General features: G+C 36.3%; 1 protein-coding gene across 1 annotated transcript in view; it reads left to right on the top strand.

Annotated features, from left to right (window-relative positions):
* LOC133518145 (nephrin) overlaps positions 1–19,204 on the top strand; it is a 732,429-nt gene that overhangs the window by 109,727 nt on the left and 603,498 nt on the right. Inside the window, exon 2 of the mRNA XM_061851736.1 lies at positions 7,637–7,754. Within this exon, the coding sequence (XP_061707720.1) occupies positions 7,682–7,754 (73 nt within the window). The 5' untranslated portion in view covers positions 7,637–7,681. The remainder of the gene's footprint in view (positions 1–7,636; positions 7,755–19,204) is intronic.

Here is a 19,204-nt window from a genome sequence, read left to right as displayed (position 1 = left end):
TACTCAGTAAAATAATTCCTGGATGAATGATTAAATATCTCGAAACCATACAATTATTATATTTACTGTATACGTATAAGTGAAGCTATCTATTTTGTAATTGGTACTTGTAATTGTTGCATTTGACATTTTAATCTCTTGAATTCAATTTCATGAAAATATGTTTAAATTAATTTATGTTCAGTATAGTTTATATTTATAATCCGATTATCTTACATAGTCATGCATTGACTTACATAGAAATGTATTATTGTTTTGCTCATTATTATGTGTAAAAATGAGTTTTAGGTAATATGACAATGTACAATCAATACAAATAAAATTTATTCTATTCTATACAAAATAGGTACTTTATTTTTTCAATTTTTATATCTCGAGTTCGAGAGCTGAATAATATGTACTAGTAGGTCATACTTTTTGTTTTGTACACTTTTTCATTTCCCACTGGTGGGCAAATTCTCCCCCTTACTAATATATAGGAAATAAACGTAGTAATAGTAGGAGGCAGGGTTGGCCGAAGGTTAATTAGAATTGAAAACGGACGGTTACAGTTTACGGTTCAATTTGTAATAGTTAATTTTCAATATTTTCAATTCTAATTAACGTTTAGCCAACACTGGTAGATGGCACCAAACCCCACCATGGTTTAGTGCATGCTCCCACCATTCGCTGTGAAATGCGTCAAGGTCGTCCCACTATACCTTTTTTGGTCTACTTCTTCCCGGGGTAGTTAATACGTTTTATATTGGACAAACCCTAAGGCCAATTATTTTTTACAATTTAATAACATTTCGATCAATTCGATCTTAGTTTGATATGACCTTGACCTCGTCAGCTTACATGATATTTAAAAGAAATTTGAAATTGTGAGATAAATTCCCTTTTTAATTTAAATTTTAAATGTTATGGGCTGACACTATAAGAGGGAAGAATAGCTTTGCGATCCTAACGAAATAACGGTATTTTTTTTATTAAATTCCATTTCGGGTGAAAACGATTTTCACTAACTAAATCTTAACAAATCGCTTTGATTTTGATGTCGATCGCTTCAGCATTATATATTCTAGGTTTGTAGGTTTCGCTCTTTTTGTATTTTTTTTTTTTTGCTTTGCAAATTTTGAAAAAAAGTAAAACTTATAAACCTTGTTCTTTATAGTCTTCTTCTTCCTCGCGTCGTCCCGGCATTTTGCCACGGCTCATGGGAGCCTGGGGTCCGCTTGACAACTAATCCCTAGAATTGGCGTAGACAGTAGTTTTTACGAAAGCGACTGCCATCTGACCTTCCAACCCAGAGGGTAAACTAGGCCTGGTTGAGATTAGTCCGGTTTCTTCACAATATTATCCTTCACCGAAAAGCGACTGGTAAATATCAAATGATATTTCTTACATAAATTCCGCAAAACTCATTGGTACGAGCCGGGTTTGAACCCGCGACCTCCGGATCGCAAGTCGCACGCTCTTACCGCTAGGCTACCAGCGCTTTTTTTCATAGTGTCAACAATACACTAAAATATCATGGAGAATGGAAAATATTTAAAAGTGTAAAATATTTTCTCTTTTCTTATGGTCGTGCACGTGCCATATTTCTATCTTAAGCTTTTTATCAATTTTTTTTTTAAATCAGAAAAAATGTATTTTCCGCTTGAAACTGTATTTCTGCCAACTGCATACGTAAGTTTGTTTGCTAAAAAAGATACATGGAACACGGCAGCTGTGGAGTGAATTAACGAGAAAAGGAGAATAAACGAGCGGGACAGAAGAAAAGTAATTGTGGGGGTGAAAATTGAAGGTTTGGGTTTAATTTATACGATGTCGGGATTTTAAGCTATTTTTCTAGAGATTTCTAGGAATTTAAATCTCTTAAAAAATACTGTGTAATACAATGAGAATTTCATTTTTAGTGTAGTTTTCTTATACAATCTACTGGTTTGAATCCTGCTAAGGGCATTTATTTGTGATTCTGATTAATGTGAATATTTCCTGAGTTATTGTTATTATCTATGTATCTAATTAAGTATATATTTATATAATATACAAATACGCCGACCAGTTTGGCCTAGTGGGTAGGTGACCCTGCCTATGAAGACGAAGGTACTGGGTTCAAAGTCCGATAAGGTATATTTGTATCTGAATCATGGGTGTTTTCTATGAACATATGTATTTCACCTTGATATGAACGGCTATGTTGTTTACAATGGTAACAATATGTTGTTTATAATGGTAATGGGTCGGCTCCTTTTGAAATGCGTAGAGGAGTAAGACAGGGTTGTGTGTTGGCGCCTACTTTGTTTGTTTTTTTTTTTCTCAGTACTTCTGAAGGTTGCCTATACCACTCAAGGCATACACCAGGTCGGATGGTAAACTGTTCAACATCTCACTCTTAAAATCCAAAAAATACCGCGAGGATTTGTATGTTGACAGTGTACTACTCGTATTTGCCGATGTCACCGCTTTCGTAGCTACGTCACCCGAGGAGCTTCAGAGTATGGTAGACAAATTTAATGCGGCTTGCAAACTCTTTTCTATGTCGATTAATGTCAAAAAGACAGTCGTAATTATCGGTTTCATAGGCCACTACCCATATATAGGGTCACAAACTGGTAAAATACATCTTGATTCATATTTTCGTCTGGGTATTTTGTTTAGGAGCAACAGTTAATCATAAAATAAAAAAAAATATACTTAATTATGTCACTGAAAGTAGTTGAATAAAAGGTAATTATTTAGAAGAAGAGCAAATAAATATTTTTCTAGCCATAAATATAAAAAATATAAATGAAAAGAAGTACGCCTTAGTTGGTTCAGGTTGAATCAAGTTATCAATTTGCGGTTTATAAATTAGAGCTTCATGTGACAATGTTTGGTTTATAAACGCAAACAAATGCCGTACTCTGTGATAGTTTTTAATATTTACACTTAAAGAAGATACAGATGCGGTATAGAAACTGTATACATATAGTGTTCGTATAAAAAACAGGCCTGTGATTTATTTACTACTTTTACCTAGCTAACACAGACACAGATGCGACCACGCTAATGAACATAAATTATTCACACTTAATAGCAAAAGCTAATACGTTTTACACACGCCCAAAAAACTATTAAAAACAGGGAACAGATAAACATCAGCGGGACAGCGCCGTAAAGTATGATACAGCGAGCTACACCAAACTGCGCGATATAATGTAAACGTCTAAACTAACCGGTAACACGCTACGAACATGGAAACCTAAATTTTCATTAGCACGCCATCCATCGCGCGCTCAAGCTGACCCCTGCTAACGCCACCGCTAACCCAGCCACCGTTCTAAAACGCTTTGACAGTTTGAGCCATGTCGTTATAATTTACGAGGTGCGAGCCGCTCCCCAGCGGAATTTATTCATGGCGGTAATAAAATCTGTCCTGTGACGGCGCAGAGCAGGTTAATTCCTTTTTGAAATTCTGCAGCGCTGAAAGTGTTATTTTTCAAGTAAAAAAACGGCCTTATCTAACCTTGGCGAATTGATTTTATACATTTAACGTTACTTATTAAAGTAGGTAAGGGTTGGATGATTGTTTTTTTTTTTTTTTTATGTTACGGTTTGGAAAGAAATTGGGCTAAGTGTTTGCGAAGAGTTTCACAAGAGTGCCTTTATTGCTTCTGGGAAACTTTGTGAAAACATTATTGCCCTAAAAACGTCGAACATAAAGGAAATATGGCAGGATTTTACTGACGTGGAAAATTATACTAATATAATATTCTTCCACGCGTTGTCCCGGCATTTTGCCACAGCTCATTTGAGCCTGGGCTCGGCTTGGCAACTAATCCCTAGAATTGGTGTAGGCTCTAGTTTTTACGAAAGCGACTGCCATCTGACTTTCCAACCCAGATGGTAAAGTAGGCCTTATTGGGATAAGTCCGGTTTCCTCACGATATTTTCCTCCACCGAAAACCGACTGGTCAATATCAAGTATATTTCGTACATAAGTCCCGAAAAACTCATTGGTACAGTCAACATCAAAAGTAGTTGATCACATAACGCTCCAAAAGTATCCACCATAGTAACAGCCTAACAAAAAGTGATGGTTCTATATAGGACGGTAAAAGGTATACTTTTGAACATGGATTTTAGAGATTAATCTATATTTGGAAAAGTTATTTAGAATATCAGATACTTTTGGCACGTTGTTTCATCCGCTACTATTGATGCTGACTGTACGAGCCGGAGTTTGAACCCTCGACCTCCGGAATGCAAGTCGCACGCTCTTACTGCTAGACCACCAGCGTGGAAAATTTTACTGTTCCATGTTTATGTAATGATTATAGAATTCACAACAAAGTACTGGCGCGAACTATTAAGATTAAAAAGTAAGTTAAAGTAAGGTCTATACGAAATTTAATTATTCATTGCGAGTTCATACATCTACCACTCAATGCAATTAGCAAAAGTATGAACTAAATAAATACTAATCAACTACTTCTTCGATGCTCAATATCTCCAACTCAATTCACCATCATCATCAATTTAAAAGCTGCGCTCTTGTCGGTGAAGCAATCTCTAGGCATACCTTTCTTTGGTCTCTTCCTTGACAGCCTGATACGACACGACGTTCACAATCTCCTTCACTTGATCCATGTATGCCCTTCTTGGCCTTTCTCTATTTCTCCTTCCTTCTGCTTTCCCTTCTATGATGGTCTTGATGAATTCGTAGTATCGTAACAGGTGTTCCAACATGTTTCCTCTTCTCTTTCGATGGTTCTCAATACTTCCAACTCAATTACCTCTATTAAAATAAAATAATTCGGATCTAATTCGAATTATTCCTTTCAACCTGAACTTAGATAATCAACGTTCTCTAGTAATTTAAGTTTCCATTTTGTTTACCTCTCTAATCTCTCTATAGGAAGAAATGATTGAAAAAGTTAAATTGGGAATAGATAGTTCTGTTCGGGATCATTGTGTTTGTGACATAGTTCTGGAGAATAGAACGATTTAATTTTAATCTTGAGCCAATGTCATTGTTAGTTTTCTAATTTTGATTTAGGGCCTCTTTCAGAAGGTCCAAGTAAAGTCCTGATTAATCTACTTGCCACTTATCTGATGAATAAAGTTATCTATCCATTGGTGGACCTTATTACAAAAGGCATAAGGTCCACCGATGGACAGTGTTGCTGTTTGTACCGTAAATCCTCCCAATTGTACCTATGGTGTTATTAATAAATGCATTACAAGGCTGAATTTGCTATGAATCGTTTGTCTTTATCTGCCAGTTTGACTTATCTATTTGTAAGAAAGGGATCAAACGCAATTGAACTAATTTGAGCACGTAAAATTTAATGAATAAGGGGAATAGTCTATAGGCTCCCAAATATGGTCCGAAATATCTTCTAAATATCCAATATCTTCTAAATAATTTATCTGATATCTTAGTTTAGATGGTACTTTCATTTACTTATAAATAACCCAACATATTTTTATAAATAGAAGAAAGAACTATTCATTTAAAAAACTCCTACGCATTATGCTAAAAAAACAATTTTATGCCAAAAATACCTGACATCAATTTGAAAAAGAGCTGATACTCTACAAGCTGCTGAATCGATTTTTATCAAACATAGCGAAGAACTACCGCAAGGACTCTCTTTCACGTAAAAAAGCATCAAAATTGGTCCATCCTTTGGAGAGCTACGATCTTGGAAAGATCTTTAAAAGATCGATAACTAATCGACATGTCAAAATTGACGTTTATTTCGATTCCGCTGTGATCTCAATAAGATCTATCTATGATATTTCTAACGTCAAAGTGACATTGGCTGCCCGAATCGAGCTGCTTCTGTCAATTATACGACATACAAATCATATCTAAATGAGAACTTAACGTTATCGTATCTCATTCTTCGAATCGGGCCGATTGGCGTCAAACACCCTCTTTTTTTGCGTCGGAGACTAAAACAAACAGACTAGCAAAGTCCATGTTCTCAAGCCTAAATGCAAATAACCTCAAACGGTACTTAAGAGTATCCCAACCATTTATTATGGTATGGAACTCTCTTCTTTGACCATTAATGGACCTTATGTCATTACAATAAGGTTTAAGAATAATCAGCGAACAGTTGCACGAGTACGGGGAGTTTGGACGTTATAATAGTTGCTTTTGTCTGGCCTCCCCACCATTTTTAGAGTGCATTAGGTGGGTTCATTAAGAGCTGAAGATAGGGTTACCAGTGAAATAAAAATCATTTCATTAGCTGTTTCTTAATTTTCTCATAACGCTTTGGCTGTCAGTAAGATTTTGTCCAGAGAAAGGCGTGAATATTGCTAATGAAATGTATCGACCCGATTCGAAGAATGAATTAGATACGTTTAAGATGTTGGAAAGATCTTTAAAAGATCGATAACTAAACGGCATGTCAAAATTGACGTTTATTTCGATACCGCTGTGATCCCAGTAAGATCTATTTATGATATTTCTAACGTCAAATTGACATTGGTTGCCCGAATCGAGCTGCTTCTGTCAATTATACGACATACAAACGATATCTAAATGAGAACTTATCTAAACGAGAACTTTCGTATCTCATTCTTCGAATTGGGCCGTATGGCAGCAGTATTGTGATCCAAAAAAGCGTTTTTTCGGGATTTATCCTATCTAGAATACAAACCCTTGCTTGATTAATACAATACAATGCAATACAAATACTCTTATTTCACACATCTGTACAAGAAAACAATACAGAAATAAAACAGCAACTCAAGTAGAGGTAAACAAGAGATAGTCTTATCGCTAAAAAGCAATCACTTGTAGACAATCTTTAGTTAATAATATTTTTGATTATGTTGGTTTATAGCGATCACCGTAGCCTATGGTCACATATGTTTGGTATGTAATGTTTATGAAAACCTCCATGCTGCAATCCCTCGAGAAATCCTACCAAATTATATATGTGTACCTTCGATGAAGCTAATTGTATTCAAATATGTAATAATAAATATGTTAGTCGTAATATTAGGACGATCCTGACAAGTCGGTAAATAAATTCCGAATAAATCCTGTGAGGTGGCAGCCCTGACACGAGTTTTCGAGCGGAACTATTATTGGGTTTTATTTATGGACTTTCTCTATATTACCTGTGGCTTCTGTATTGATGTTTTGGATAATACTACGGAGCGTAGTATCGAAGGTTTCTATGTGGTATAGTTAGTGAGTGTAAGTTATGATTATGACCAATTTCGTTCACTCGCCTTTAATTAAATGGTTAAATTATTGGTTACATTACTTGTAACTACATCTTTTTGACCGGATTGGAAAACCATATTGTTTTTGACAAAGTTATTCTTATTTCATAATTGTACACTCGAATAAGTAACACTTTAAATTTACCTACGGCTTCATATTTGATGGGTTTATTAGGATGGCATTATATTCTACCTAGAATTGAACAAGAGAAACATCGTTCTATCTCGGACGGTAGAACCAAGCAGTATTTCAAATGTTCAAGCGTATTCGAATCCCCCCAAAAGCGGACTCCAAGCTCTCATGGGCTGTGGCAAAAAGCAAGAAGGGTAACACAACGATGATGACGAAATTAGTTTATATGTTCCAACAACGATATACTTACTACTTTATCACTTAAATCTTTTGTCTTGTCCGCAGTGGCTAAGGATGCGCCGCAGACCTAGGCCGTGACGTCACGCCGCCATGCCGCCGCTCGCGCTGCTGCTGCTGCTCCTAGTGCACGGGGACACCAAGACCGTGCAGCAGGACAAGCTCGGTAAGTGATAACACACTTTATTGTAAACGCCGTAAGGTATATTTTTGTCTGACGTTACTATTATCATAAACCTTTCGTCAGTTTCATAGTTACTGAACGAATCCCGTCATGTGTACTGAGTTCAGATCCTTCTCCGAATGCAGCTCGCTGAGCACTGAGCAGACGGCCGTGCGTGCCCATGACCGCAGATATCATTGTTTTTGAAATGTTATTTCTAGTCGTTTTTTACAACACAAAAAGGAAGCCATGAGTTTGAGAAGAAAATAACATACTTCCTGCTGTGGCGCAGCGAACCGAAGTGGATCTTGGCCTCCGACACCGAAGATCGCCATGCTTCTCTGTCCAAAGCTGTTCTTGTCCACTCGACGGCGCCAAGTTCACTAAGGTCTTCTTGCACTACAAAAACAACATGATGTAATTTTTCATAAACTCATTGAACCCATTGCACAATAAGGTATATTTTAAATGAGGTTACTATTATCATAAACCCGTTTACGGTTTCATAGTTACCGAACAAACTTTCAACTTGTGGTACCTATGCGCGGCGGCATCTGCGAGCTACCGGCGAATCGCCAAACATACAATCAAGATAGATCATTCTTGGCAGCCTTGACGTATCGCCAGTTGTCATTCACGCTTGCCGGCGCGATCGGCCAAGACCTGTGTGCATTATTCCAAAATCATATACGTGACTAGTTAATTAATTTGTAAAGAATATTCAACTTTAAATCCTAAAAATGTGCTTAAAATATATTCACTAAGCGAGCGTAAAGCGCGAACACAGCGTCTTCGTTTTAGTAGCTTAGGCAAATATGCTGTGCTGTCGTTTCTCCGGCTGTCCTCGTTTACAGGTCACATTTCTCTCTCTCTCTCGTGTACCTAACTTTTTCGCAGTTTCGCAGTTAGTATTTAATTTTTTTCTGACAACTCTGTTTTTGTGTTCAAGCTCACAAAACCTCAAGTTTATATTAAGTGTATATTTGATTTGACCCCTTATTACTAATTACCTATTTCCTATTATTTATAAAGCTTAGCAACTTCTTACAAAACGTCTGTTAAATATTATCTCTTTCAAACAAAGAGAACTGTTAAAATGACAGGTGACAAATAATTATGAACGATTTCTTAAACGAACTCAAATAAGGTCAAAACCTTATCGAATCGTTAATTCAGAATCAGCATCTAAGTGGGTCACGCATATCGATCAGACCGTAAACTCGAGTAGGCTCCCGATTTATGGTGACACTGGAGGCTGTGGCTTACATCCGTTACTTGGAACTGATTCAACTAGATCCAATCTAACACTAGCTTTTCATGTAAATAAAAACAAATAACTTCATCAGCAACTGGCTAGAAAAAACACAGGGAGTTGTGGAGAAAGGGGAGAGGCCTAGCAGTGGGACACTTATAACAAGCTAAGAAAAAAAAAACATTTTGTCACATTAGCTACACAACCAGGACTGAAAAAGAGATACGATTATGAGATTGACTAACGAGAAATAAAGATGATTATCGGCTTGATTCAAAACTTTAAGATACGTCAAAAATTCGAACTTTAAGATACGTAAAAAATTCGAATTTTAAGATACCGCAAAAATTTTAACTTTAAGATACGTCCAAAATTTCCTAAAGATACGATATTGATTGGATATGATAGTGTCAAAAGTGACGTTTTAGTTTCAAGAAAAGCATGTAAATTAAATTTTGATATTGGACATATACAGTGACTGTTACAATATAACTGCAATCATGCCCCTTTATTCATAAAACTTAGCAACAAAATGTCCAAATAACAGAAAAGGACAAACGATTATGAAGTGCTTATTTTTTTTTTTTTTTTTTTTTTATAACGATAGGCAAGCGTTTGACCACGATCTCACCTGATGGTAAGTGATGATGCAGTCTACGGTGGAGCACGCTTATTAAACTTGACAAGCGTTTATGAATAACGTCAATAGTATTTACAGTGACTGTTAAACGTGAAAGTGCACTCTAATATCGTATACTAACGGCCCGATTCGAACTTTAAGATACGTCAAATATTAGGTCTAGATACGATAGGGACCGGATATGTCAGTTTCAAAAGTGACGTTTTTGTTTAAATAAACGTCACTTTTGACATTGACATGTCCGGTGCATATCGTATCTAGACCTAATATTCGACGAATCTTAAATAAATAAATAAATATTAAATAAATATTATAGGACATTATTACACAAATTGACTAAATAAGTTCCATAGTAAGCTCAATAAGGCTTGTGTTGAGGGTACTTAGACAACGATATATATAATATATAAATATGTATAAATACCTTAATACATAGAAAACACCCATGACTCAGGAACAAAATATCCATGCTCATCACACGAATAAATGCCCTTACCAGGATTTGAACCCGGGACCATCGGCTTCATAGGCAGGGTCACTACCTACTAGGCCAGACCGGTCGTCACATCTTCAAGTTCGAATTAGGCCGTAAAACTAAATTCCACGATGGTTTCTACACTAAGTGCAGCCTGTCATGTCAGGTACGTCGGTATCCAACATAGAAACGAGTATTCTAATGACATGGTCCACTCATAGTTAACACGATCAGACAATTATTCTACTGATTACTCAAAAGAAATTGAGTGAAGTAATTTTTGTGACGAGGGTTTTCATACAGAACATTTCTGTTCATATGTCGGTCGGTATGCAGCAATGCGATCAACATGTACATACCTAACCAATACAATTTCAGAATTGTGGAAATCAGATTCCGCATAGATTCCTACTCGGTGCCGCCAAAAGACAAAACACAGTAACATGAGATACTGCGATTTGATTTACTTATTAATATAAGTCCTTTGAAGGAATGCTTTGATTGTTTTTTTTTCTGCGCTATTTTTTTTAAGTAATCGCATATATTCATGTTTTTTGTGGATTTTATAAGAAGCCACCAATCCAGGAACTCTGCCTCGCACAGCTAAACTGTGGAATGAACTGTCGCCTGCGGTATTTCTGGACCGATACGACCTTCAAACCTTCAAGAAAAGAGCCTACTCCCGTCTTAAAGGCTTGCAACGCACTTAAAACCCCTCTGGTGTTGCATGTGTCCTTGGGCGGCGGTAATCGCTTACCATCAGGCGATCCGTCTGCTCGTTTGCCTCATCTATCGTTAAAAAAATCAGTTGTATCTAGAGCGGTATTCTGATTATGATTGAAAATTGGTTTAGATTTATATGAGTATATTGATATGATAAAATCGTTCGCCCTTATAGGTACGAGCGAGATGCAGTGTGGAAAATCTTGGGAGGGGTCTTATATTGTATAATTAAAATAACAGAATTTTAACAAACTCTAAATTCGGCCAAGGAGTGTAATTCCTTGTCTCGATTTCAGATTCAAACAGAATGTCTAGAAACAAGGTTCCTTGACTTTAAACGTTGCCCCCTACTGTCGCTCGCTGGGAAGGTGGGCACACCACGAAAGTGTCAGCCCTGTTATTGCTTGAAAATGATATCTAGGCTCTCCAAAATATATATTATAAAATTAATTTAATGTTAGTATGAATTACGACAGTTTAAATTCGATTTCTTGATTTGTTCGGTTTTGTCTATTGGCGGAAGACCACAGAAATCTCTGAACCTCGTCAGTTTTATGATCTATTGAGGCTAAAATAATGAAGCTCAATCAGGTCAATTCGAACGTACACTGACGTTAGAATGACACCAAACTGATTTCATTCAAATGCCGTGCATTTTACACGTACTAGTCCGTACATGTATTGGTCCTTTATGGTTATGGTTTATGGTAAAAGGTTCAGTAGGCGTACCCACAAATAACATAAAATACATAAGTTTCTGATTTGCCTAGTTTCTGTGTACTGTTGCGTAAGAAATTTTAACCTTTATATTAAACACCTTGTAAGTAAATTCGTACGTGTTGCATAAACCCTTCAATCGCTACTCCATTACAGCAATGCCCTCCAATTTCCCCGCATAGATTTAACGAGTAATTGTCACCGTCGATAGCGTAATGTAAGAGCGCGCCAGCGGGTCGTTTGGTCGATGTTTAATTACATCGTACGGGCATAGTAGGTATGTGTCTATGAGGTGAGATGTTGCAATTTAGTTTGGTACCTAGTGAATATTAAGAGAATAATTTTATGGTTAAAATTGTATGATACAATAACCCTTTAACGGACTAGATTATAAAAAAGCCTCGATACAAATCTCATTGCCTTCTTATTTTTAAAGGAAAAATACTAGATAAAATATGACAGTGGTGATTTTTATCCTTATAATATTTTGTGTGTAGAGTGATATCAAGTAGGTAATACAAATACAATGGGAAATTCAGGATGGAGGATCAAGGATCAGGTCTAATACGAAAGCGCAAATCTCGTCCTAGGCCGATAAATTAATTGGTAAGTATGGTGCGACTTTGTCGCGATTTTTATATAAGGAAGCAATTTTATACTTTTAAAGTCCGAAGAATACAGTTTTTTAACCGTTTCACGTATACTCGATTTACAACCAGACGCGCCACTCACTTGCTTGATATTTTTCAGCTGTGACTTACTTGACTCTATTGCCTAGGAAATAAGGATGACATTGACACTTGAGGGCGTCGAACGTGTTTCGCGGTAAGCCCTCTGGTAGCTAGAGTCTACCAAAAGCAAGTGAGTGGAAGAGTATCGTAGGTCATTTTACGAACGGCGGCGGCGGCACCACATAAGTAAGGTATTTATGATCTATTACCATAAACTAAGTTGATCGTAAATTCAAACTTTTGCAAAATCAGGCTAAGACTCCGTTATCTCGTGCTGCCCATCGCCGTAGGAACACAAATAGCGGAGACAACTATTCGGTAAACTCAATGATCCGGAACCTTATTTAGTATATCCGAGGCCAATGGGGTGGAATGCCTTTTCTTAGTGGATATTTTCTACCAGAACTGTACATTGTGTTTTATGATTTAGTCGTTATGAGTTGACCAGGTTTTCGGCAGTTCATGTTTAAATAAATAATAAATAAATAAATATTATAGGACATTATTACACAAATTGACTAAGTCCCACAGTAAGCTCTATAAGGCTTGTGTTGAGGGTACTTAGACAACGATATATATAATATATAAATATTTATAAATACTTAAATACATAGAAAACACCCATGACTCAGGAACAAATATCCATGCACATCACACGAATACATGCTCTTACCAGGATTTGAACCCGGGACCATCAGCTTCGTAGGCAGGGTCACTACACCAAACCGGTCGTCAAAACCGGTTTCATAACTGTTATTGTAAATACTCGTTAAAAAATGCGAAATACCTTGATAAAACTAGTTTTCTGAAACGCCTGGGTCAGAACGCAGGTTCACGGTAACATCCAATCTAAAAAATTATAAATATCGACTGGAGTATACGATGGTATGATATGTCAAAGTTTATTGATATTAGTTTGTTTAAGCATGGAATGCGCTCCCGCCATCCTGTATTCCCTGATAAATATGACCTCGGTCTCTTTAAAGCAAGAGTGAATAGGCTACTACTAAACCGGTGAGCTCCATCCTAGGCCCTGTCTTCACTTTCCATCAGGTGTGACTAGAGCCAATCGCCGATCAGTTTTTTAATAAAAAAAATATTCCTCGCAACTTTAAATTCATGTAAAGTCAAATCGATGATGTATGATCAGTGATCACTATTATGAACATTCCCGTCAGACCGGGGACTGCTCATAATAGTACATTACGATACAAGTTCGAAAGATAGGATTCTAAACGAGTGACGATACATTAAAAGACGACCGAAGTGAGGAGAATCGACACGAAGTGCGAATTACCTATTCGCATATGTATCGTACACCGTTTTACTGTACATATAAAAGATAAAAAATATGTTTATTGCACAAGAAAGGACACAGAAAAAGTATACAGCGGTTGTTTTTAAGAGTTGGTGCATAACTAGATTGACAACAGAGTTTCCAGGAGTCCCCGCACTAGGCTAGGCCTGTATCGCGGGAGACCAGAAGTACATATAAATGTCATGCAAGTCAACGAAAAACGAAAATTTATTTTTATATAATAAATATGGCCCATTAAATTTTCGAAATAGTTACGTAATTTGCTAGTTTTTTTTATTATTATAGGATATTATTACACAAATTGACTAAGTCCCACAGTAAGCTCAATAAGGCTTATGTTGAGATGCTCATCACACGAATAAATGCCCTTACCAGGATTTGAACCCGGGACCATCGGCTTCATAGGCAGGGTCACTACCGACGAGGCCAGACCGGTCGTCGTTATCGCACTAGTGCGTTAAAGTAGCACCATATCTGCAACATATTATGGCATGATTTTTCCTCAGATTACACTTCATCTATAATAAAAAAAACTCATTACCTAAAATGGTGTTTCATAACGGCGTAGTCATTAATTTATTTACTTCCAAATAACCCAATTAACCTTAATAAGATTCCGAACATGGCACGATATCGAAGGGCACTCCGTCAACAGAACACAAACATGAACCAGCTCCGTGTATGATTGTTTATCAAATCTGGAACATCGATAAGTCCTTGATGTTTTCCGTATGCAAATAACTCGGAGGGGTTGTCAGTAGGACCGTGGGACGAAAGATTTAGTCGGGGTGTGTTTCGGCTCAAAGTTACGACTCGAAGCCGAAGCCGGTTTAGTTCAGTTCTGACGTCTGTCGTTGTAGACATGCATTGACTGCGTGTGAACGTGGTAAGCGACTAGCAATGCGCGGTTAACGTCAGTTCTTACCGTGAAGAAAATATTAAATCAGTCTTAAGCTGGCAAGTCAAAACCCGCATGCAAGAGGTTATTTTTTCCTGGTTAAAATAAACATCAATAAGTCCTTGGTGTTTCTTGTTTGCAAATAACTCCGAGCGGTTGTCGGTAGGACTGGTAGGAAGATTTAGCCAGGGTTTTTTTCTGTTGAAAGTTACGAGTCGTGGCTGATTTAGGCTTGTTTTAGGTCAGTCCTGACATCGGTCGTGCGTACACAGCGCTAAAGTTATTGTGTGCGTTTTTGACAAACCAAGACCGTATGCGTAGTAGCTACGCATGACAAAACTCAGGATTGATCGACGGGAGAAGACTCAAAACCACTCTTGTTTAGGTGTAAAAGCAATCTGTTCCACTGGAAAAAACTTTGTTGGTAACATTTATGATTATTTACTAAAAGTGCAATTTACGATCAAAGTAACATAGCTGATATAACAGCCTTCACAGAAGACACCTTCTATCTGTATATTTTAGGATTCGCTACTAAAATTTGATGAGTCTTTGTATGGAAAATTTAAGAGTACCAGATTGATCATTGTAGCATTTAATGATGTAATAAAACGTATTAATTTCGCAACAAGAAACTGATAGATTTCTTCTATGTGTACTGGCATACACAGTAAAAAACTGTTTAAAATTTATGAACTCTATTTCGGCCGCATGTAAATTCAGGTTTGCATAATCGCTGGCTTAATTCCGGCCACCGAATGAATCCTCGTCAAAATATGCCACAGCCAAGCGACGCAACGTGTCACACTGAAATTTGACAATTTATTTGGTTGATATAACAAAGGTACATGAAACTAGTTACCTATAGGACAAATTGCAGTTAAATATTGAAGTAATCCCTATTAATATTACGTACGGTCGAGGAAATTGATTCTTTAGCAGTTTATGTTCACTTTACATTGGACAGTTCTTAGCATAAGTAATGTACAGCCAAATTTACTTGAATCGCAAATATCGGTTTACAATCAGTTAATGTAGATAGTTCATTCTCTTTATATAAATGGATCCTCAACAAGGAATCGATTGACCATATCAAACAAATAATAATTATGATAATTAACTGTAGGTAAAAGATTAAATTCAGTGCTTACCAGAAGCGTGCTAATTTATATGTTCCTTCTCAGTATTTTTTTTCCTTTTTTCGGCGAATTTTTAAGGTCAAAGTGGAGAAGACCTTCATATATGGCGTGAATGTCATATATGGCATGAATGTCGTATATGGCACGAATGTCATATATGGAATGAATGTCGTATATGGCATTAATGTCAAGACCGTCATATATGGCATAAACTCTCGTAGTTAAATGGGTAGGTACTTCACTCAAAGTCAGAAAGGAAGAGCTTCGCTCCATCTGCTCTACCGACTTTCTATAAGTAAAGGAAGTATGTGTACAAACACAAGAGGTATATTAATACAAGTATTATGCCAAATCGAATTCTTACCAAAATCGTTAAAAATGAAAGCCGAAAGTTCAGTCAGTCAGTACTCAAGTCAAGTATCGACCGGGCGAGGATCAGGTACGCTCACTGAATCCCACTCACCGAAACGTCGCATCATAAAGAGTAAACCGGTGACTTAGGTCCTTTTGCCAGAAAAGGGTGAAACTAGTTATTTTATCTCGAGCCTTTGTGGCCTTTGCTCGAAGAATTTGTACTAAGATTTATGGAGTTGTACTGCTTTGCCTTATGGCTTTGTCCGTGATCGGTTTCTTTTACCAAGTTTTATTTCGTTCGATAATGATGTTCGTTTAGGATCTCAATATATCGTACGAGTTCAGATCGCTTCGTAGGCGTTTTTGTAAGCGTTACATTACAAATGTCATGACATTAATAATAATTACTAGTGGCTCTGTGAGCTGTAGACCTTGCGATAAGATTCGTAAGCTTAAAAAAATGTAAATACAAAAAATATTTACTTCGTTGATTCATTATCACAACGTACTCACAATTGTCATAAGTGCCATATACCCTAATGGCACTTGCGTCCTCTATACCAATTTCTACCATTTTGTTTTTTTTTTTTATCCGAATAAAAAAAAAAATATATATAAACACTGAATCTGCTCACAAATTTTCACGAGATACGGTTGAAAATTCCGACCTTGAAAATATTCTCATTTACCGTCAGGACATACAAAAGCAGTATTCCCGAGTCAAAACTACGCTAATAATTTGGTCTTTATGAGATGTCGTAAATAATAACGAGAAAATAATCTTTTGAAATAACCTTACCTACCTTAAATAATTTACACCAAAATGTTAACTAGCCGCTTACGAAAACGTATAATTTTTAAAGAATTTCAACATTCACCATGAGTCAATGACAAATAAATGTTAAAAGTACAATGACACTAACCGCTAGCTCTAGTAATAATTAATTAATAGACTCACTTCAAATTAATAAAGCTAATATGGTTTTAATGTGAATCTAAACTGGCACGTGTCAAGAATAAAACGAAAATGGATGGCTTTTTCTAAATTAAAGCACATCTTTTCGCATTTCGGGTATTAAAATAAGTATTAAAAAATTTCTTGAATGATCTTTTACGAAGTGTTAAATTAAGATTGAAATTGGTGGACCGGCTTTTTTAAATCTTTTAAATATATGTTAAAGATAGACATAAAATAAATCATTGAATTGATATCGCATGGGAACATTATTGGCAAGCAGGTACAACTGCGTATGCAAAATTTGTCTTGTAGAAATATAAGTACTTATAATTAATATCGACAAGATACCTATATGGACAGGTATCACCTAAAAATATCACCCTGTAGATTTTAAAAGATGTTTTAAAAAATCCCTCCCTTATTAGTTGTGGTGTTTAAATTTCAAGGAAAAGAAGTTAAAGTTCACAACCCGGTAAGTGCACACTGCACGTATTAAGTACGAATATTTATTGTTTCTGAGTTATTCTTTAAACATTGAATTTTTTTCATATCTTATACCTTTAAACGAGCAATTCTTGTATAATATATATATTTATATATATATTTCTGTGATCTCGGAAACGGCTCTAACGATTTCGCTGAAATTTGGTATATGGGGGTTTTTGGGGGTATACAATCTATCTAGATTAGTCTTATGTTTGGGAAAACGCGTGCTTTCGAGTTTTCATGCGTTTTTCTTTCGACGCAGAATATGGTCGCTAATTTCGTGTTGCCGGCCACTGTCCGTCTGGTCCAGCGGGTTAAGACGCGGACTGCTAAACGAGTGTTACGGGTTCGAATCTCGCCCGGTGACTAAGTTTTGTTTATTTTTATATGTTCAAGTTTATATCTGTGGCCCTAGTGAAAAAGGGTACAAGTCTCTGGCAGTTTAGGTGTATAAGGGCATAAGTGTTACGTGGAACTTACACCCCTTTACACCTGCGCTGCCAGAGACTTGTACCCTTTTTCACTAGGGCCACAGATATATAATTTTTATTGTTTTAGACAAGTTTAATTTAGTAAAAAATGACCTATGTAATAAGAGAAATTGAGACTCTGTGACACGTGCTGTAAGGTTAAAATCGATTGTAAATAATAATAATTTTCAGTTCACATTTTACTTTTTAAGTTTATGTAGATTATCACCTATACACCATTATATTACAATAAATAGTTATAACCGAGCAAAGCTCGGTCGCCCAGGTACTGTTTATTTATATTAATATTAACACATACCACCTGTTATTTTGACTAGTTAATATGACTTTCTATTCTATAGTATACCTTACTTGGTATACCTTTAAACCATACTAAATATAAAATATGTAATATGCTTCACTCCACCTTTAGTAAACTTATATTTCGAGGATCTATTTCCGCCATTTCCCTTTAAACTCAAACGTATAATGTTAACTGATTTCCACCGTTATTGTTTGTTTAAAATTGGAAACAAACAGCAATCAGTAATTAAATAAGGTTTCTCTAAAACAAACTTAGAAATTTGACCGCCCAACAGCCAAAAATAGTCGCTCCACCAACGCACAAGTTCAGAATTATAAACAGTGTAACATTTTGAACAAATTAGGAACAGAGCAGTGCACATGGCGAATTAATTTGAGCGCAATTTCACAAGTGAGTAAATAGTTTAGGCGGAAGTAGACCACATATACCGCACAAAGGAAGGAGACAATGATGGAACTGAACATTCAGCCGAAAAAGATAAGCAAAGTTATTATAATTAGATAAAGTCAAAATATTATTGTGACTTAGAAATGAGTACTTTTAAATCGTCATAATATATAAAAATATTCATCTTAATAGCGTTGGTAGCCTAGCCTGGCGGTAGAGGGCATGTGACTTTCATTCCGGAGGTATCGGGTTCAAACCTGATACCCATGATCTTTTCGGAACTTGTGTAGGATATAAAACATCGCAAGAAAACCGGACTAATCCTAATACCTAAGGCCCATATCCCCCTCTAGGTTGGGAGCTCAGGTGGCAGTCGCTTTCGCAAAGCTAGTGCTAACGCCAATTCTCAGGAATAGTTGCCAAGCGGACCTTTGGCTCCCATCAGCCACGCCAAAAGGCGAAAAAAAACAAGAAGATCATGATGACAAATATCATTTATATTTGTAACTTGTATAACCTCTTAATCTTTTCGACTTTGAACATTTTTCATATTGAAAATAATACTTCATTTGAAATAAAA

This window comes from Cydia pomonella, chromosome 5 (genome assembly GCF_033807575.1).
Source record: "Cydia pomonella isolate Wapato2018A chromosome 5, ilCydPomo1, whole genome shotgun sequence".
NCBI lineage: Eukaryota > Metazoa > Arthropoda > Insecta > Lepidoptera > Tortricidae > Cydia > Cydia pomonella.
The sequence above is the reverse complement of the archived record's forward strand: the minus strand, read 5'-3'. Positions and strand labels throughout refer to the sequence as shown.